Genomic DNA, 22,591 nt, shown 5'->3' with positions numbered 1-22,591 from the left:
TAATAATCACAATAAACCTTTATATCCCTTTTTCTCCCTAAACGAGACCCAAAGCAGCTCACAACATTTTTTAAAACAATATAGAACAAGCATTCATAACAATAACCTATAAAACCCACAATTACAATAACACATAAATGAACATATATATATAATTATCAAATACAGTTATTGCAGGAAACTCATCAATTACAGGTGGTAAACATAACATCACTCACTAAATGTTAGCTTTGTAGTCAGATTGGGTTATTTCCTTTAGTTTGCCTTTGACGTTTTAGTTGAATATGTATTTTATGTATTTATGTATATGTATTTGTGTTTTTAAAAATCTTTGTATACAGCTTTGAATTCCAGCCATGGCGGAAAAGCAGGATAAAAATGAATAAAATAATCATAAAGTAGATTCTTCCTTTTTTATTGTTCCATGTGACTATGCATTTATACATTATTTTTATTTATCAAGTACATTTTCTTATTTAAAAACACATAACAAAAATGGAGCGTTGAGGGGCTGGAATGGATTAATTGCATTTCAATGGGAAATTTGCCTTGAGATAAGAACATTTTGATTTAAGAGCTCAGACACAGAATGAATTAAACTCTTAACTCAAAGTATAGCTGTGATAATAATAAAATAAATGAACTTTATTTGTATGCCATCCTATCTCCCCAAAGGAACATTCAATTACCAGAAAGAAACCATACATACAAATACATAAAAATAAACACATTGGGCAATATAACACAATCTTATTAAACTTCATAGACAAAATAAAACATCATAAATACAAAAAGATTCTGCTCAAAAACATTAAAGATAAAAATATTAAAAACCCATTTCATTGTAGCTTCTTCTGTAGAGATTCAACAAGATTGGGTACGGTTGTTTTTTGTAATAATTGTGCATTGTAATTGCTTATTGGTAATTTATGGATAATGTGTTAAGTCAATTGTTATATGTTGTATGGAACCACTGCTGTTTCTACTGTTTTTACTGTTTGTGAACCGCCGTGAGTCGCCTTCGGGCTTGAGATACAGCGGTATATAAGCAAAGTAAATAAATAAATAAATAAATAAACAAAACCAATGGCCAGGGTTACCAAATGGATGTGGGCCAACTATAAAAGGATTGGACATGGGATAGTGCAAATAGCAAACCATAGGGCCGGGGAAGTGGATGAAGTGCAGGACAGAGTACTATCTGATTACCTGGGAACTGGGCCTAGTGACTATTCATTCTCGAAAACTTGTTGGACATCCAGGTTTTCAAGTCCCTACAGAAGGACGACAGTGTGGGAACCTACCTAATCTCCTTGGGAAGGGAGTTCCAAAATTAGGAGCCACCACCGAGAGGGCCCACTCTCTCTTCACCACCAACTGTGCTTGTGACTGTGGTGGAAGCGAGAGGAGGGCCTCTTCGGCAGATCTTGGAGCCCACACTGGGTCATAGGGGGAGATGTGATCATGAAGATAGGCAGGGCCCGACCGTTTAAGGCTTTGTAGGTCATAACCTGCACCTTGAATTGGGATCAGAAACTTATCAGCAGCCAGTGGAGCTGCTTTAATAGGGGCATTGTACATGATAACATTGAAATAATAAAACACCTTAAAGTATTTGTAATAGTTAGTATTGACTTGCTATGAAGGAACGAGTGGTGGCTCTATTTCAGAAGTTGAGTTATTTTTTTATCGTATTTCTATCCTTTTTCCTAGGCAAGTTCTGGCACTTGCAATGTAAAAATTGACATTTTTCAAACGGCAAAAACACAAAACAATCTATGTGTAATGTCAAAATATAATGTCAAAAGAGCATATAGTATGCTATTTAACAGAATCCCGAGTACATAGCTCAATTCAGTGGCCCAAAACAAAATCAAAAGGAGCAACCGCTCTCAAATGTAACAGTTCCAGGTCTGAACAGGGGTACCACTGTATATAGGCTTCGGGGATACATACACTGAGACAAATCATACACAAAGTAAACATAGAGTCATGAGGCTATAATGTATACTGAAGTCAATAATGAAGATGGAGCACCACTCTCAAAAATCTTCATGGAATAAATCCAAATCAAGTCCAGTGAACATGGAGCACTGCTTCTCAAAATAAGTCTCTGTAGGAGAAGTCCAAATGGTATTCAACAGGGGTGCCCGGGTATTTTTGTACCCTGTTTCGGGGAAAGAGATCCCCTTCTTCAGGAGTTGAAGTAATCAGCAACTCTAGACTCTTATCTATAACAGGATATAACATAACATAACATAGAGTAACAAGTATTCTCCAGCAAAATTACAGAAGTAAAAATAATCCATACAACAAACATATATACTCACATCATGCCAGATAGCATTTACAACAAATGACTCTGCTAGTAGTATATTCACACTGCGAGTACTTCTGTAGGTTCATCCACAGGTTTATAAAGGGTAATTGGAAACTTAAAGGAAACAGCTAAAATTAAGTGACTCATTAAGTCCCTGAGGGGAAAAGGTTTTCAACTTAAAGGTCCAATACATTTCCCTTTGGGATAGTAGTTTTTCTAAGTCCATATGGGGTTTTGGAATGATGCATTCCAGAGCACAAAATTTAAAGGAGTTGGGTGAATGTATGTATTGTGTAAAGTGTGAATATAGGAGAGACTCAGTAGATAAACATTTTATTCTGGATTTATGTTCAGACATTCTAATTCTCAAAGGTCTGGTTGTTTTTCCAATATACCACAAACCACAGTCACAAACGGCTACATAAAATAGCTGAGTAGCGGTGATGGTGGGGATTCTGGGACTTGCAGATGCCTCTAAACAAAACTTTCAAAGCAATTCTCTCTCATTTTTTAAAAAAAGACCATTTCAAATGAGCTATTTTGCCACCTGCTGATTGGGAGATTTTGGGACTTGCGTCCAAAGAAGTTCTTTTTTCCAACCCACTCCCCCCCCCCTTTTCCTTACAGACCAAAGTATTACTGGATTATTGTATCCGTTGATTGTTTTGCTTTTATTTGTTCATCATTTCAGGGACCATTGTGGGGTGACAGGTGATACAAAATTCTAGATAGAGGTAGTTTATTGAAAGCTAGTCCTGGTCACACTTGGATGTTCAATTAAATTATACAGGTTAGAAGAGAACTACTGCTTTAGATCCTGTTCATACAACCTTTCACAAGGAACATGAGAAGTATGTTAGCTTTCATAATTATACATCTTCAGTTGCTCCAGAAATTCTTACATAATGGATACTTTAATTGTTTGTGCTTATTGTACAATACCTTAAAAAGAAAAAGTCTAGTCTAAGGAGCCTCAAGACAAATCTCTAATAACTGAGCACCTTTATGAATTTATAGAATATTCTACTTTCTTCAAGAAACTATACACAGTCCAAAGTCTACTGATTTTGTTCCTTCCTATCCCAAGCTGTTCTCTTTAGTCTCCCAGCTGAGAGGCTAAGGGGAAGGGGCTCAAAGGCTGGAAAAGCTACACCCTTTTTCTGGTTTGTGCTGGTAAGGATTTTGGTGATGTGTAGAGTCTGAAAAATCTCGGTTGGCATAGAGTTGAGATTTGCTGGGACTTCTCTGCAGGAATGGAGGACCGATTAAAATAGTCTGCCCTGATACTAAGTGAGACCGGTACATGTTTGCCATGGAATCAATGAAATCCTGGGATTCTTTGTACCTGGAGTGATTTTTGATGTCAAATTAACATGCATAGGATCAATATTTGAGACTCTTGAATTAATTTTGTTTTATTTATCATTATTGGAATCTTTTCTCCACTGCTTCAGTGCACATTATATACACATTTTATATTTAAAGGTATTGAAATCCAAATAAAAGTGACTATTAATATTTGACTACTAATATTTTGTTCTGATTCTCAAGGAAATAGGAATGAATATAAATGAATAACAATTAGTGAGTTGCTCAGATGTATGCTAATAAAGACCTTAATACTTGAGGATATATTTGCAGCTTAGTAATATACTGAGACTTCAAAAAATAGTTGTGTACCTAAAAAAGTATTAAGGAAACATGTCCACTAGGAATTCATACTACAAAGTATGTTTAAAGCATTATCTTGATCACATTTTGATAATGTGTTGTTATAATTCAGCATGTTAAAATTCAGTAGTTAAGAGGTATAAACTCTTAATAACATGCCAACATTGGAATCAATTTTTATATTTGTTCATTTCTGTTTAGAATTTAAGATGTCCACTGAAGGGCAAAGAGTTGATGACAGCCCAAGCACTAGCGGAGGCAGCTCTGATGGAGATCAGCGAGAAGGTGTACAGCAAGATCAAGAAAGAGAACAGGTTCAACCCAAGAAGAAGGAAGGCAAAATCTCTAGCAAAACAGCTGCTAAACTTTCAACTAGTGCAAAAAGGTACTTCTTGTGCATTCCTTTTCAGTCTTTTTCAGTTTAATAGCTGTGATCATTAGTCATCAGTTTGGCTTCCAAGTATCCTTAATGTATCTGTATTCAACTTTGGCATGTTTCATTAGCACGATCATAGTAGTAATAGTATGGTTGACTGGCTGGCACCCACTTTTATATAGCTGTAGTAGTACCTTGTGTAATAAATAGTCGACTTTATTTATTGCATTTAAAACTGAGATTGTTTTTTGTAGCCTGTATGTGTGCATGCTCATGAGAGAGAGAGAGAGAGAGAGAGAGAGAGAGAGAGAGAGAGACTGATGTTCAGACTTGTCAGTGTAACTTACAGTTAATTAGCCATAAACATTTCAGAGACTTCAGTAATTCAGCATGATAGAAGACTACAGTAATGCCTATTGCTGTAAAATATGGTGTTTTCTTTTCCCCAGCTGGTTAGGTAAAATGTCAGAGTGACTGAAAATGCATTTTCATTTCATAGTGTTAAACAGCAGACTTCCTTAGTACTTTTGGCTTTCTCACCCCCAAGAGAAAAGGTAGATTTGGAGAACAACTACTTAAAAGATCTTAGGCTGTTGCATCAGTCACTTCAAGATAATGATTGGTGCGCTTAGTCTGCACAGATGGAGCTTGCATTAATAGTTTTCCCCCAAGCACATGGCAGCCTACGTCTGAATATAAACATTCAAATTCTATTTCTAGGAAAATCAAACCAGTCATGGATTTTTAAAAACCTTTCTTGAGCATAATGCTATATATTTTTCTTATACAAAATCCAGACCAACTATATATATGGAGTCACCACTATTATAATGAATTACTAAGTGTACTAACTATACAGACACGTATGTGTCTGTACAGTTAGTACACTTAGTAATTCATTATAATTTCTTGCATTATTACTCCACCATGTTCTTGAATTATTTTCCCTCTTAATGGCAATACCAGCATGACCAAATATACTGCTCTGATATATTCTCTTGGCTGAAAGGTTCAGCATAAGTGCTCTAAACCAATGAATAAACAATAAATGTGAGGGTAACCCAGCAGTTTTTTCAGTTCTAGTTGCTGATTGTATCATTTTGGCAAGGACTTGAAATCTCCAAAGGAAGAAGGAAGCTGTATCGGACAGATACAGGTGAAATAAATCTCATCTAGTCTAAAAAAATCTTGGTCAGATAAGATGAGACAGATTCAATCAATTCACAGCTGGAATAGTTGCTGGTTTGGGTGAGCATTTACCGTGATGATGGATAGAACCTAATGTAGTCAATCGGCTTAATTGGAGTAATATCTCAGCAAAGAATTTCAGTTATCTAGGGACTTCAGAAAGCTGGACAGGTTGGTCATTCTGCCAAACCATATCTGCTGTATGTTGAGTGATTTTTTAAAGAACCTTTTGCTGTTTTTCATGTTCCTGTATGGTTGAAATCCTATAGGGGAGCCATTTAAAGACTGAGGTTTTTAAGGTCTGAGGCAATGGGCTGTATATTAAGGTGATATTTATTTATCGTGTCAGGAGCAGACCGAACAGTTGCGTTGCATTTTTTAACAAATAGGTGGACAAAATACAAAGTTTGCAAGCTTGGTAGTTGATTAAATGTCCTTTGACCAGTATCTGGCCACTTGGAATGCCTCTGGTATTGCTGCAAGAAGGTCTTCTATTGTGCATGTGGCAGGGCTCAGGTTGCATTGCAGCAGGTGGTCTGTAGTTTGCTCTTCTCTACACTCGCATGTCGTGGATTCCACTTTGTAGCCCCATTTCTTAAGGTTGGCTTTGCATCTCGTGGTGCCGGTGCATAGTCTGTTCAGCGCCTTCCAAGTTGCCCAGTTTTCTGTGTGCCCAGGAGAGAGTCTCTCATTTGGTATCAACCATTGATTGAGGTTCTGGTTTTGAGCCTGCCACTTTTGGGTTCTCGCTTGCTGAGGTGTTCCAGCGAGTGTCTCTGTAGATTTTAGAAAACTATTTCTTGATTTTAGTAGCTGATATCCAAACAGGGGATGAGCTGGAGATGTCACTGCCTTGGTCCTTTAACTATTGGCTGCTACTTCCTGGCGGATGTCAGGTGGTGCAATACCGGCTAAACAGTGTAATTTCTCCAGTGGTTTAGGGCGCACACACCCCGTGATAATGCGGTATGTCTCATTAAGAGCCACATCTACTGTTTTAGCATGGTGAGATGTGTTCCACACTGGGCATGCATACTCAGCAGCAGAGTAGCATAGCGCAAGGGCAGATGTCTTCACTGTGTCTGGTTGTGATCTCCAGGTTGTGCCAATCAGCTTTCATATGATATTATTTCTAGCGCCCACTTTTTGCTTGATATTCAGGCAGTGCTTCTTGTGGGTCAGAGCATGGTCCAGAGTGACTCCCAGGTATTTGGGTGTGATGCAATGCTCCAGTGGGATTCCTTCCCACGTAATCCTCAGAGCTCGGGATGCTTGTCTGTTCTTAAGGTGAAAAGCACATGTCTGTGTTTTAGATGGATTAGGGATCAACTGGTTTTCCCTGTAATAGGCAGTAAGAGCACCTAGAGCTTCGGAGAGCTTCTGTTCAACCATCTCAAAGCTCCCTGCTTGGGCGGTAATGGCACGATCATCTGCATAGATTAAACTCTCTGTCCCTTCTGGCAGTGGCTGGTCATTTGTGTAAATGTTGAACATTGATGGAGCAAGCACGCTCCCCTGAGGCAGGCCATTCTTCTGTTTCCGCCATCTGCTTCTCTGGCCCTGGAACGCAACAAAAAAGCTCCTGTTTTGTAGCAGGTTTCCTATGAGGCGGGTGAGGTGGTAATCCTTTGTGATATTATACATTTTTCTCAGGAGGAGGCGGTGGTTTACAGTATGAAGACAGCACCTGTGATCTGCTGCCTTTCAAAGCCATCTTCTATGTGCTGAGTCAGGTTCAGCATTTGCGTAGTGCAGCTTTTGCCCTTCCTGAAGCCAGCTTGCTGTGGAATCAGACATGGGTCTATTTTTTCCATAATTCTATGCAAAATAAGTCTCTCCAGGACTTTGTAAAGGTGGTACAACAGGAAGATTGGTCTGTAGCTTTTTGGATCATTACCATCTTTGCATGGTTTCAAGATGGCCATGACTCTTGCTTTCCTCCAGAATTTGGGGATCTGACAGGATGCAGTGCAGTTGTTCATCAGTTCCAGCAGCCAGCACCTTGCTTTTGGACGAAAGTTCTTGATTTGTTCCATCTGTAGATCATCCAGGCCAGCTGCTTTGCCATTTTTACATTTATTGAGAGCCATGTCCAATTCAGTAGATGTAAAAGGTTCATGAAGATTGTTGTTCTCAATATCTGGTTGTCTGGCTATTGGTTTCTTTCCTACTTTGGTGGCAAGGTTGGGTTTCCCATTCTTCAAGACTTGGTGTGAAGGAATAGTAAGGTAATGAAGGAATAGAAAAAAGTGACGATTATGGCGATTTCTGAAATTGAACCAAGAAGTTGCCTGGTCTCAGAAGCAGGGGATTTAATAGCAAGTGTAGTTCTCTTGTTCTTGTTTGCTGTTAACTCTTCAAGGTAGTTTCTAACTTATGGTGACCCTGACAACACTATCTCAGGGTTTTCTTGGCAGAATTCTTCAGCAAAGGTTTGTTTTTACCTTCCTCTGAAATGAAATGTGTGTGACTTGCCCAGAGCCATTCAGTGGGTTTCTATGGCTGAACGGAGATTTGAACCCTGCTTTACAATCTTATTCCAACATGAAACTACTACACCATGCTAGATCTCAAGTTTATTTCTGACACTTTAAATTTTAATGGGTTAGTCGTTTGAAGATTCCTTGCTGAATTAGGTTTTTGTAGTACACTCACAAGGTTACATTTTGAGTTAGACATTTATCAAAATTTGCAACGTTTTTGATATTTAATATCAGCTGCCAGTGATTTCTGGACAGTTTCACTAAGTAGCTGTATAAATTAGCTTCTATATATTAGCCAATTTACAGCGTAAAATTGCCAGTGTAATATGAACTTTAAAATATATCAGTGCCTATCCTATTTTGTAAGACATTTCCTTTAAGACTGCAATCCTATGTGTATATACTGTATGTGGAGTTTTGTTGGAAGGGGACATGGAAGTGGGACATTTTCGAAAACATGCATAGATTTCTAACTGACTTCAGTTGCAATAACTTAATCAAAATGTATTTTTGTTTTGCATAGCTTCCTTGTGGATTTTGTGGTGGTTACTGTTAATGTTGTAAGGGTGTCCATCTCTCAAAGACTTAGAGTCAGTATGGCAGACCTGTTGTTTCCTATAGGTTACATACAGTTCCACCCATGCATCTGATCTTACTATATTTTTCTTGTGAAACAGGTTTTGCAGGTTGTTTAACAGGTCTTGCAGACACATGTAAGACCTGTTTAACAAGGCAATCAGTGTAAGCTCTGTGGTGTGTGCACGCGCTGGGGGAGTATTTTTGTGAATCATAAGCAGCGTTTTCAACTTATATCTTCTAGAAAAATTGTATGAAGTCTAATTTCAGTGGATGGTATGTTTTTCTTTTGTCTTTTTAAATACTGCATATTGAAAAATACTTTTGTCTTTCGTGGTCTTTAGTAATGCAAATACCTTTATGAATGTACTAGAATTTATATGCTAACTAGAACATACATTTCATTCAGAATATGTCTTTCATAATAAAGTAGTATAGGTATATTGAGGCAGTAGAGAAAACCAAACTGCTGATGGTTATATTAGCTTTGTTCAAGATGCATTAGTTTGTGCCCCAAACAGACAGAATTTGAAAGCAAAAGCAATTCTAAAGCTAATTCTTATTCCTAAGGTTCAGGCACAGTTACAGATTATTTTAAACTAAAATTGGAAGGCATTCCTAAAACTGCATTCAAGCATGTTAAGGTGATTGTATAGATGTTTAATTTTAACATGGTACATTCAAATTAAGTGTAAAATTTGATATATACAAAGATTTTTCTTCTTGATTTCAGTTAGTTTTGCTTCCACTGTTATATTGCTTGGCCTGTTAATGTTGGTATGGCATGATTTTTCTCGGATAACTTCTTAAAAGTCTGAACAAAACTCCAAAACTGGTTCACCATTCCACTGACATGGAAGCATTAGTCATTATTTCTGGCCATGTTGGTTCTGTGTGCCAAGTTTGGTCCAGATCTGTTGTCCATTGGGTTTTGTGCTCTCTGAATGAGGGTGAACTACAACTCCCAGATTCCTGTGGCAATCAGTATTCACAGTTGTCCATGTTGAGTCTGTGTGCCAAGTTTGGTCCAAATCCATTGTTGGTTGGGTTCAGTGATCTCTGGATGCAGGTGAACTCCCAAAATCAAAGCCAATTCCCACAAACCCTAGCAGTATGTTCAGTTGGTCATGTGGCTTCTCTGTAACAAGTTTGGTCCAGGTCCATTCTCGGTCGGGGTCACTGTTTCTCTGGATACAGGTGAACTATAACTCATCTTCCCCCAAACTTGTCCAGCATGTTTTGTTGGTCATGAGGCTTCTCTGTGCCAAGTTTGGTCCCAGTCCATTATGGGTGGGGGTCACTACAACTACAACTTTCCAAAGCAAGGTCAGCCCCCCAAACCCCTGCAGTATGTTCAGTTGGGCACAGGGATTCTCTGTGCCAAGTTTGGTCCCACTCCATCATCAGTGCGGTTCGAAGTGGTAGTTGAGTGCAGGTGAACTATAAATCCTAGTACCTACAACTAACAAATGTCAAGGCCAATTCCACCCCAAAACCACCAGTATTAAAATTTGGCCATATTGGGTATTCATGCCAAATTTGGCCCAGATCCACTGTTTGCATTTACAGTGCTCTCTGGGTGTAGGGGAAGTATAATTGCTATGAATCAAGGTGAATTTCTCCCAAAGTCCTCCTGCATTTTTTTTTTTGTTGGTCATGGGGGTTCTGTGTGCTAAGTGAGGTCCAGGGTCATCGTTGGTGGGGTCCAGAGTACTCATTGATTGAAGGTGAACTATATATCCCAGTACCTACAATTCCAAAAATGTCCAGGCCAATTCCCCTCCAAACTCACCAGTATTCAAATGTGGGCATATAGGACATGAATGCCAAGTTTGGTCCAGATCCATCCTTGTTTGGGTTCATAGTGCAATCTAGATGTAGGTGAACTACAACTCCTCGAAATCCCTCCAAAGACGACCTGTGTATTGTCTTGATCATGGGGGTTCTGTGTGCCAAGTTAGTTTCAAGTCCATTGTTGGTTGGGTCCAGAGTGCTGTTTGATTGCAGGTGAACTATGATTCCCGGTACCTACAACAGCTATAATCTAGGTGAATTCTACCTAAATCCCTCCAGTATGTTCTGTTGGTCATGGGGGTTCTGTGTGCAAAATGTGGTCCAGGTCCATTGCCAGTGGGGGGTCACAGTGCTGTGTCTTGATGCACGGTGAACTACAACTTCCATTCTGTGGAGTCAGTCCCCCAAACTCCTAGAGAATGTTCAGTTGCTGATTAATCTCTCCTTTTCCTGTGTGCCATAGGAAAAGGTTAAGGGAGAGGCAGTGGGTGGGGACATGCAAAAGGTTATGGGAGAGGCAGTGGATGGGGTCATGCAAATGAGAGAGAAAGGAACCCTGGGAGGTGTCTTTGGTGGAGGAAAAACAGAAAATCTAGGTTGAAATGGTCCCCATATGAAAGTCTTCATTTGGGTGATGGGCAGGATGGTGTTTGTGGAGGACATTGGCAGGGCTCTTGGGCATGTTCATGGTAACCTGCAATGTCAGTTTTGGGAGGGTCATGGCTGTCTCCTGCTCAGTGGGAACTATAGCCTGTTTGTGGAGGCGGGACTCTGTGTAAGCAGACACCCTGCCACACACACACACACACTTTCACTTTTATTATATACATTAGAGTCAGTGTAATCCAGAACATGTCATCCCTTATGATTCATAGAATAGACTAGAATAGCTTTATTTGTCATTTAGAGAGTGTTAGAGAGTGTCCTAACCTACTGTCATTGTGCTGTTGCACAACAAAATTACATACATTGTCCTGTGCACACGACAAAACACCATACCCATCCCTCCACACCCCAAACACCACCAAACAGCCCCCAATGCCACATCAATGTGAAACCATGGAGTTCAACATAGCCACAGCTCTAGAATAAAATCTATCCTTCACTCTCAGTGGCAATAATTAAAAAAAAAATATGACAGGTGGAATGGATCCCCAAGAATGCTCTGAGTTTCCTTAAGGCAGTGGGAATTGTAGCGTTCTTCTAAAGTGGGGGGAGGGCAACCAATTATTCACTATGCAGAAATAGTGACCCTTTGGAGCCTCTTCCTATCTGCCACTGTGCAGTTACCAAACCATGTGCAGATGCAGTAAGTTAGGACACTCTCTATAGCACAATAGTAGAAAGTTGCCAGCAGTTTTTTTTATTCAGTTGGTGGTTCCTTAGGAGTCTCAGGTAGTATAGTCTCTGCTGGGCCCTCTTCACCTATGGTTACCCCAGGTCAGATCTTCCTTCACAGTGACACCCTGGAACTTAAAACTGGCCACCCTCTCCACTTGGTCTCCATTTATATCCTAGGGCTGGATTTCTGGTCTTTTCTTCCTATAATGTATTGTTTCCTGGGTTCAGATAGCTGAACATTCATATTTCTTTCCATTTTATTCTCTCCACTGTACATAGCAAATGCATATATTTTTCCAAATTATGAATACACATTATTATTCATTATTTATTTATTTATTTATTTGCTTTATTTCTATACCGCATTTTTCAGCCCTTAACAGGCGACTCAATGCGGTTTACATGGTACAATTATCAAACAGTGTCAGTGCAATTAAAACATAACAATGCAACAAACAGGATCAACAGCATCAATCCACAACAGTTAACAATCAACAAGACAGATCAACAAAACAGACATAACATAACGCCTCAGTTGAAATCAGATCCGTTCTCATAATCCTTGTGCCATTCCTATGTTCCATTTACCGTCTTCCTATGATTGGTTGCTCTGCTTAACCAAACACTTGTTCATAAAGCCAGGTCTTAACCATTCTCCGAAACGTCAGCAGCGAAGGTGCCAGTCTGATGTCTGCCGGTAGGGCATTCCATAGCCGAGGGGCCACCACTGAGAAGGCCCTGTCTCTCGTCCCCGCCAAGCGCGCCTGTGACGCAGGCGGGATCGAGAGCAGGGCCTCCCCAGACGATCTTAATGTTCTGGTCGGTTCATAGGTGGAGATGCGTTCGGAGAGGTAAGCAGGGCCAGAACCGTTTTCTATCCACATTCCATTTTGTCCATTTTAAGACACCATAATGCCAAGGTAACTATTAGTTCTAACATCTTAAAAATGTGCTGCATGACAAAAGGTGTTAAATTGTGTGTCTAATGTGCATAATGACTCACTTTAGTTATGAGGAAGTGTGTTTTGTTGTAGCAACCAGTAAGCAAGCATCGTTTTTCCTTAAATACAGTATGGGATATGTTCTAAGACACACACACCCATGGATACTTGAAACTGTGGGTAATAGGGAACCCTTCACTTTGACTATACTTGAGCTGGAGGCATATGATAGAATTACTTAAATATTTCTGTTCCTCTGACTACCATTGAAACCTTTCCACACTGAATGTTTTTTCTGTATTAGAAAAAAATGGGAGGAAACGAGTGTGGATTCATTATGTGGGTCATTTGTGTATACACAGTCCTGTTTTCTAGGTGAGAATAAGATTTCTCGTAACAAAGTTTTGGAACAAGCAACCTGTTGCAAGGATTTCTCATAATACTGAACTTTGCTTGCTTCTAATGCATGGCACTATGCAAAACACTCCTTTTCACATCTCATTATGCTGAGCAGGAGAACATAAGCTAACTATTTTATGTTTATCCATCTTGAGGGCTTCCCATAAGCTTTGTGAACACAATTCTAGAAGAGATTGCTCTGTGGTCTGGTTCAGCATAACTCTTCTTATGTTTCTAAGTCAGTTTGTGAAACCCTTATTTTTACTAGAAGAAAAATCAGTTTTCCGTTTTTGTTTACTGTTCTTTTAAACCAGATATACCAGAATGCTTCTACTGTTGTACAATTTCAGTGATACAAAATAATGAGATGTCTTGTGAAATATACCTTAATTTGTACTTCTAAAAAATTAGTTTGATTTATATGTCACTTTTCTCCCAAAATGAGATCCAAATATTTTAGTATATTACAAGACCCCCTTATCAATGGGGGATAAATTTCAGTACAAACACCTACACCGTGCATGCTTGAAACCATAGAGGGTGAGGGAACTAGTCTACTCCCAACTTTCCTCTTGTCACTTCCTTAATATACGTGCAGTATGACAAAACTGAGAGTTCAACTTCTGGTTCAAACATATGATAGAATTGCACTGGAGGACCAAGAGGTGCCCACAGACACTTCTAGTAGTGGTAAGTGCGGGTAACTGGAACAATGGAAAACCTGTGGATAAGAGATCTTACTGTATATGAGGAGCTTAAATACCCTAAAACATCTGATCTTGGAAGCCAAGCAAGGCCAGTACTAGTTTTTAATTGAATGAGTGATTTATGACTGTCAGGTGCTGTAGGATATTTTTCAAAGGAGGGAACTGGCAAAACCACTCCTGAGTATGCCTTGCCTAAAAAGCCCAATGGAATTAATGAAGTCACTATAAGTCGACAGATGATTTGAAGGCACACACAAATACTCTGTATATGGCAGTGTAATCTTAATGCTTCCAGGCAGTAGAATATTATTTAGAAGTTAATTACTATGAGAAATGGTATATGGAAGGGGGCGATTAGACAATTTAGAATGGAAGCCTTTTCGTTGTAAGGAGGTTGGGGGTTCAGTATATGTTGCATTCTAACCCTCTGCAGAATCCCTTCCAATAATGTTTGAGTCACCCAGGATCTAAAGCTCTGTCGTTATTCCAGCAGTGTCCAAACTGCAGTGCTTAACTTGCCATCATTGGGAATAATGGGAATTACTTTGTCGCACTGTAGTTTATAACTGCACCCCGTTTCTAGTGATTACTTTTAAGGCAAAGGACAGATTCAGCCCATTTTGAATTTAGGTTGCAGAGTTTTCTTTATGTAATCTGGACACATCATGCTAGCAAGGGGACAATTTCAAAACTACTGGATCTTTTTAGATTGCAAGTCCCATTAGGCTTTGTGACCATAGCCAGTTGGAAATGGTGGGATGGAGTCTGAAAATATGGTGGTTCATAAACTGCTCACAAGCTGCACCATATTGAGGCAAACTTGGATTTGTTGCTGTGTTTGTGTTCAGTAAGAAGTTTACTGATTTACTACTTCATTATAATCATTTTTATTTATACAGTAGACTCTTGGTTAACCAGAATTCAAGCAACTGGCAAAAAATAAAAAATATTTTAAAAGCTGTCTTTGTAATAGAGTGAAACAGTACAACTGTGTTACATTATGTTTGTCTTTATTTGCTTTTTAAATACTGTATTTCAATATTAATATCAAGTCAGTACAGAGTTTATGGTATGGCATAGTATGGGTAATAGCATCAGTTAGGTCTATTTTTAGTAGTAGTTCTTAAGCAACCAGAAACTACATTTATTCAGCCTCTATTAACCCCCATAGATGCTGATTAACAGAGAGTCTACTGTACCTGGGTTAGTATAAATCACTTTATCTATGTACAGATACACATTTTCCATTGCTTGCTAAGTCATGTAACAAGACTTGTGCATAAGGACTTTTTCTCAGTAACACAGGCAAAATATATCATTCCTTCAAGGTGTAGGATGTGAGGGACTGGGGACTGGCAGTGGGGGTGCTTTCCAGGTTCTCATGGGGGCCAGTGTGGCTTTCCACTCCTTTGCGGTGAATTAAAAATTGCATTATATATTGGTTTTTTTCTATTTATACATTTATATTATTCACTTTAAATACATTTTTCATGGAGGCTTATCTAAACTTAATCATTATTAAAAAACAGGTGTGCACCTGCATATTTACATACTATAAAAACTGTAGGCCATTGTTAAAGCAAACCAAATTCAGAACTGAAAGATTTTTATAAGCTTTTGAGCATGTAACCAGCACTTCTTAGTGCTCAGCAAACCTGAAATGGTACCTAAAGTATCTGTAATGTAGGCCACATATTACTTGTTATGCATGAAAGAATATGTGGAAGCTAGAAAGAAAACAAGCAATAATTGTTAAAATTATTGTTTTGGGACCTCAGAAGAACTGTAAAGCCTGACATTTTGTTGAGAATGCACATTCTAAAATATGAACTGAATGCAACTACTGCCAAGGGGTATTTGTGTTTGTACCATCATGAGCAAAATCACTTTGATTATACAAATATACTGGGCCAAATAACTTGGAAATGATAAATACCAAATATAAAATTGTTAATGTGCAGCAGAAGAACTTTTCAGGTTTCCGGTATCAATTAGAAAACATCTTTTGTACAGCAACTGAGTTTCTGTTTTTTAAATTTCTATTTAGCAATGCAAGTGATAGATTGATAATGCTGTTAAGAAATCTTCTAGTGCTACAGGTTGACCCTTGTGTCATATGTTGTTTTTATCTAGATTTTTAAGAACAGGAACACTTCTTGTATATAAAACTGTCAGAGCAAGTTGTATGATGATAAATTCTTCATCTGGCCTTTAAACAGCTGTTGCCATTTATAACTGGATAGCTTCTCATGGATAAACATTGTGTTCCACAGGTTGAATGCCACCACATAGAATATCGATATCATTACTCATGTAAATACATTCCATAGATTGGATTCCTCTCATGTACATTTAAAAAATTCTAGTTTCTTAATGATGGTTAAGGAGATAGGAGTAGGGAATAGTAATAGGCTATGAGATTATATCTTTGCTGTAGTTACCACTGTGATTTGTTCTTTTTCCAGTGATTGCCAGGCATATGATTTACATTAGCATTGACATTAATGATGATCAATACCAATCAGAATTTGTTGCTAAATTGGATGTTGAAAACAGCCCGAGCTTCAAATTGAAGTTTCAAATTGTGGTTTTTATTGATAGCTGGTTAGTAAAGTCCAGTGGTCAAGTTTCACTGTTCATAAACATTGAACAGTGGCACAAAACACATTTAAAAACTATGGCTGGGCCAAATGTAATTAAGTTAAAAAATAATGCTGGGCATGAACAAGATAGAGGAGGTGGGGCATTGGGGAAAACGTACAAGCAGTCCTAAATCAGTATAAAGTGCTTTTGGAGGACCTTATGCTAAAACCGATCAGATGATGGTCAGACCATGACAATGGAAGGATGTTTTGCTCTTCCACTCTGACCGTTCTGCTGTCCGCAACAAAAACTAGGTCGAGTGTATGTCCAGCCTGATGGGTGGGTCCAGATATAACTTGTGATAGCCCTATGGTCGTCATGGTGACCATGAAGTCCTGAGCCACTCCTGTTAAAGAAGTCTGCATGGATGTTAAAGTCTCCCAGCACAATCAAGTGCTGGGAGACTAGAGCCAAATTAGAGACCACATCTGCTAGCTCAGGCAGGGAAACTGCTGAGTCGCGGGGTGGACAGTACACCAGCAGAATCCCCAAGCTATCACGGTTCCCCACCCTCAGGTGAACACACTCAAACCCAGAGGATTGCGGAACAGCACATCTGATCACAGCGATGGACTGCTGAAAGACTACTGCGACCCCTCCTCCCCGTCCTCCAGACCTAGCCTGGCTGATGCACCCCAAAGCCAGGTGGACATAACTATGTGAGATTTACCCCACCCAGCTCATCCAACCAGGTCTCAGTGATGCAAGCCAGGTCCGCCCTCTCATCAAGGATCAAGTCCTGGATGGCAGCAGTCTTTCCATTGATGGACCTGGCATTTACAAGCAGGACCTTGAGTCCAGAGGAACTGCCATGGAGTCTACCACATCCTACCTTCTCCTGGGTCACAAGAACTCTGTTGCGCTTCTCCCTGGTGTGTTTGTGACCTGCAAATCTCCTCCCCCACACAACCTGAATGGTGCCCATCTCCTCCGGAACCCCTCCCTCGCCCTGGGAATTGGATTCCGTGGCTAGTCAGCTGTCTACGAGAGGGGGGCTAGATCGTGAGTTACTTAAAGGATCAAGTGCAGAAGTTTCCGATGTCATAGTGGAAAGGGAATCGTCAAGGGAACTAAGGGGGCTGAAAAGAGGGAGTGTCCTTGGGCAGGAGAGTGTGGCCGATTGAATAGGGACAACTGAGATGGATGGAGTTTCGAACTGATACAGTCCAGATGGGGGGTCCTAACTGGGGAGCCATTTGTGGATTTATCTTGGAACCAGATGGTACATGATGGGATGGTTCCAGAGTGTCAACAAGGGGGCGAACATAGGGATCCACAAACACCTTCCTGATGGTAATGCCCCGCTTTTTAAAGCAAGGTCAAATCGCTAGTAGCTCACCAGGCCACGAATTGTCTTCAGGTGTAATTAAAAGACAAGTAGAGCGATCATATGACTGATAGTCTCTACGTAACCATGTTACGACCTTAACTCTGACTTCTGATGGTCTCTTTGATAAAAGTTCTGCTAGAGATTTACAGACCGCCCTCTTTGAGGTCCATCTACCTCTATTGATGATCAAATCAGCGATTTCCACTGCCAAATTGTCCGTTCTCAAAAGCTGTTGATCTTGGCCACAAACTGTGGTGGAATCGATAGACTTTATATGCTCCAAAAGGATGGGCTGTTGATCTTTTTTAAAATATTAAAGCAAATACTATGAAAGTGACTATAATGTGTTAATACAATTTTATACTTACATCAGGAAATATTTTTTGTACCTCTGGGCTGTGTTTTTTGGCTTTTTGTACTTTACAGGATATAAAATATGTGCTTGAATTCTTCTTTGCTAAGAAACAGGCTTGAACAACAACAATAAAAACCCTTGCATGGTATTCTCCTCCCATGTTTTCTTTCATGGCAGAAAGATGAGTAAAAGAGACAAGTTGAAAAAACACCTTAAATATATGCTGAGGCAATGCTTATCTCTATTTTTTCTCTAATACTATTTTTTTGTCTGCTTGTGATTTGTCTATCACAGGAATGGTACCATGAGTCAGATTTTATTTCTAGGAAAACGACACAGTGACATTTTAATATTCTAGAGGGATTTCTATACACACAGCTGAAGACATTAAGTATTCTGGTTTCAAATAGAAAAGCAAAATGCACATTGTCGTAAGCATTTAAAAATAAAAAGAAGCATTTAAGAAACTTTGTGATGAAAGAAACAATCAATAAAATTACCATAAATATGATTAAACAATTGAAAGTCAAGCTTGCATTTTCATATTTTGATTGTTCTCACGATTACAATGATGGCTATTATGTCTATGTCTGTCTTAGTATGAATCTCTGTCAGGCCTGTCACATATTATTTTCTAAATTATGGTTTATATTTAATATAGGATTTTAATATGTATTGGTATTATGAGATAATGAGGTGTGCTATTTGTTGTTTTTCTTGCCTGTTATTTATTTTGTGTCAAAAGCATTGCATAAATAAGTATAAAAAATGATTAAAAAATAGAAGCACAAGCGGCTAAATAAATTTTGACCAAAAACGGGCAACAGTGACCGCATTGTCTGTAGCCTCAAACAATTGTTCCTCTGTTCATGAGGTAGAACATTGTGGGTAAGCATACAGATGCAGTTGTTTGTTCTTCTCCACCGTAGCACAAGGTGGAAGATTCTTCTAGATAGTGCCATTTGTCAGGTTTTCTTTTGATCTGCCCACTCCACTTCTGAGTCTGTTCAGAGGCTTCAAAGTTGCCCATTCTTGGTTTGCCTCTGGAGGCAGACTTTCATTGGAGGCCATCCAATTGGGATTTCCCGGTTAAGCTGCCCAAAAGGATACTCTTGCTGTTGCTGGGGGAATGTTAGGAGGAGGAGTGGTTCTCATGAAACTTTTTGTTGATTTGAGTCTACTGGGAGGAGACTGATAGCCATGCAGTGGGTGGCTTTCACAGTGTCCAACCTTATTTTTCTCACAGTTAACAGCAACTATCCATCGCCCATGTGGGGGGTGGGGGGGGGGCAATGCCAATTAGCTTGTAGAGTTTATCAACATGTGTAGGTTTGATACATCCTGAGGTTATTCTGCATGTTTGTTCAGTGCTATGTTCACCTGCTTTGTGTGAATAGACTTGTGCTAAACAGGACAGGCATACTCAACACTAAGGCAAGGCCAGGGCTGATGTACTTACTAATTTTGGGTCTGCAACCCATGCGCTGCCAGTAAGTTTCTGCAGGATATTGTTGCATGCATCTACTTTGTGCTTGGTGTTCATACAGTGTTTCCTAAATATTAGTGTTTGATCTAAAGTGATACCGATTATTTAGGATGAAAACTTTTGGCCTTTCCAGGTAACTTTCAACTTTCTATTGGCTTCATGGTTACGTGGGCGATTCCAGTGGTGCATATTCAGAGGTGTAGGGAAGTTGTCGCCCCATGCCCTACATGGCCTAACTCACCCATATTCCCATCACCCGTGCTCCCTGGCTCCCCCCCCCCCCCGGCCATTGATCCACAGCAACACGAGAAGCATCTCATGTTGCTGCCGCAGCGAAATGCACCAGTTTTCTGCCGTAAGGCAGTATGTCGTATAATGGAAGCCAGAAGGCTTGTCTTAAAGGAGAAGGCAAACCAGCATATGCTGCTGATTTTGTCCCATGTGATAAGGTCATTGATGATGTTACAGAGTGGGCTTTGGTAACTTCATTTTGATTTTTATTATTTACATTTGCATCAAGTCTTCCCTCAAATTAATTCAAGGCAGTGCACATGGATTTGTTCTCTAATTTATTCTCACAGCTGTTTTGCAAAATATGTCAGGATGAGAGATAAATTGCCCAATGTTCACCCAGTGAGCTTTATAGCTCAACTAGCTTGCGTGCTTGGTGTTGCCTGGGTTATTTGAAAAGGTCAATTTATTCATTGTGTGTGAACTACAACTCTCACCACGCCAGGTTAATCCCGAAAAAACTCCATCATTACTTAAAGTTTGTCATGTTGGGCAAGTTTGCTCTAGATGCATCATCGGTGAGGTCCAGTGTGCTCTCTGTAGGGTAAACTACCACTATGCTGAGTCAGTCCCCTCAAATCCCTCCAGTTGGTTCTGTGTGCCAGGTTTGGTCCAGGTCCATCATTGGCGGAAGTCACAGTTTCCATGATTGTGGGTGAACTACAACTCCCAGCAAGGAAGGTCAGTTTCCCCAAACCCTTCCAGTAATCAAATTTCAGTATATCAGGTATGTGTGCCAAGTTTGGTCCAGGTCCATTGGTGTTTGGGTTCACAGTGCTCTCTGGATATAGGTGAACTACAACTCCCCCAAATCTAGGTGAATTTTCCCCAAAGACCTCCAGTAATTTTTGCTGGTCATGGGGGCTCTGTGTGCCAAGTTTGGTCTAATTCCATCTTTGGTGGAGTTCAGAGTGCTCATTGATTGCAGGGGAACTATAAATCCCAGTACCTACAACTCCAAAATGTCCAGGCCAATTTCCCTCAAAACCCACCAGTATTTGAATTCAGGCATATTGGATATGCATGCCAAGTTTGGTCCAGATCCATCAGTGTTTGGGTTCATAGTGTGCTCTGGATATAGGTGAACTACAACTCCTATAAATCCCTCCAAAGACCTCCAGTATTTTTTTAGTTATAAGGGCTCTGTGTGTCAAGTTACTTCCAGGTTATGGAAATTCCGCAGCAATGGAGAAAGGAATCCTGGGATGTCAATTCTGGAGGAAAAACACAACAACTAGGAGGAAATTGTCTTCAAATGAAAGCATTCCTTGGCTGGCGGGCAGTATGGTGTTTGAGAGGGCATTGGCAGGGGTTGGGAGACATGTTCATGGCACCCGTTGTAACCTGCAATGTCCTTTTGAGAGAGAGCTTTTGGTGGCTCCTCAGCACTGAGTTAAAGCTGTTTGTGGAGGTAGGAGGCTGTCTGTGTAAGTGGACACCTCTGCCACATACACATATACACAAAGGTACTGCAAATCCCATCACCCATGGTCCATGTGTATAGATAGAAGATAGAAAGATAGATGAGGACCTGAACCTGGATTCCTAATTTATAATACAATAAAATAATTCCTCCAAAAACATACATCCTATACTTTCATGTTAAAGCTGCCCATGTTCATTTTGTTCATCCTCACCTCTGAGGATGCTTGCCATAGATGCAGGCGAAACGTCAGGAGAAATGCCTCTAGGACATGGCCATATAGCCTGAAAAAACCCACAAGAACCTAGTGATTCCAGCCATGAAAGCCTTCGACAATACATGCTCATTTGGTTAGCTTTATAAAAGAGAAATAAATACAGCTTGTCCGATTCTCTACCCACACCCCCTGTAAAAAAAAAAAAATCTGTTTTAGACTATGCATGCTGCAGCCTGGAAGTCAGTCTGCTGCAAAGCCAGATGGAAGCCAGACTGCTACAAATAAGGTCCTTGCAAAGCCAGACTCTGGGGGGAGTTTTGTGCTCTTCCCATCTTTTTTGTTAAAGAAAGTGACATGTAATCCTTAGCAAGGGGTCTGGTGGTCACGCTTGGTCTATCTCCTCTTCATTATCTTCCCCTGCCCTCTACTTCTGTCCTTCCGCCTTTCTAAAGCACAGTAAAAATTGCAGGAATCTCATCTTCCCAAGCTTCTACTTGCAGTTGCAGCACTCTCACAATAACCTTTTCCAACACCCAGCTTCAGTTACCTGACTGAAGATCAAGAAGTGGTACTCCTGGCGAGCACTTCAGGAGGGGTCCAGAAGTCTTGGGACTTTACAAGATCAGTTGATTAGCACTTGGGAAAAAGAACTGTGAATCAACATGTATAATATTGGACTGCAAATATCATTGAAAGGAATGAGAAGGCATTTCTTAAAATTTAAAACATAATTTAAGTTAATTGGGTTGTATACCAATACTATATGCATACAAAATACAGTAAAGCTTAACTGGCATTCCTGTGTCTTTCTCTCTCAACCAGCCAGCATTAGGGTTTTGCTTGTTTGTTTCTTTGTTTGCTTGCCTTCTTCAGTTCATTTTGCAGGGAAACAAGCCCATAGCTTCAGATGTTTCTAGGTTTCAATTCTATGAGAATAATATTGACAGTAGGAGGATAGCATAGTTTGGTTAACTGCTTCTGGTATAAGTGACAGCAAGAGGGTGGCGTGAACAGCATATTATTCATCCATGCAAAGCCAGATTCCTAAAG

General features: G+C 39.8%; 1 protein-coding gene across 2 annotated transcripts in view; it reads left to right on the top strand.

Annotated features, from left to right (window-relative positions):
- LOC132778698 (ubiquitin-conjugating enzyme E2 E2) overlaps window positions 1-22,591 on the top strand; it is a 142,511-nt gene that overhangs the window by 9,632 nt on the left and 110,288 nt on the right. For both annotated transcript variants that reach the window (XM_060781935.2, XM_060781934.2), the window contains exon 2: window positions 4,193-4,376. In XM_060781935.2, coding sequence (XP_060637918.1) covers window positions 4,201-4,376 — 176 coding nt within the window. In that variant the 5' untranslated portion in view covers window positions 4,193-4,200. The remainder of the gene's footprint in view (window positions 1-4,192; window positions 4,377-22,591) is intronic.

This window comes from Anolis sagrei, chromosome 6 (genome assembly GCF_037176765.1).
Source record: "Anolis sagrei isolate rAnoSag1 chromosome 6, rAnoSag1.mat, whole genome shotgun sequence".
In the NCBI taxonomy this organism is placed as follows: domain Eukaryota; kingdom Metazoa; phylum Chordata; class Lepidosauria; order Squamata; family Dactyloidae; genus Anolis; species Anolis sagrei.
The sequence above is the reverse complement of the archived record's forward strand: the minus strand, read 5'-3'. Positions and strand labels throughout refer to the sequence as shown.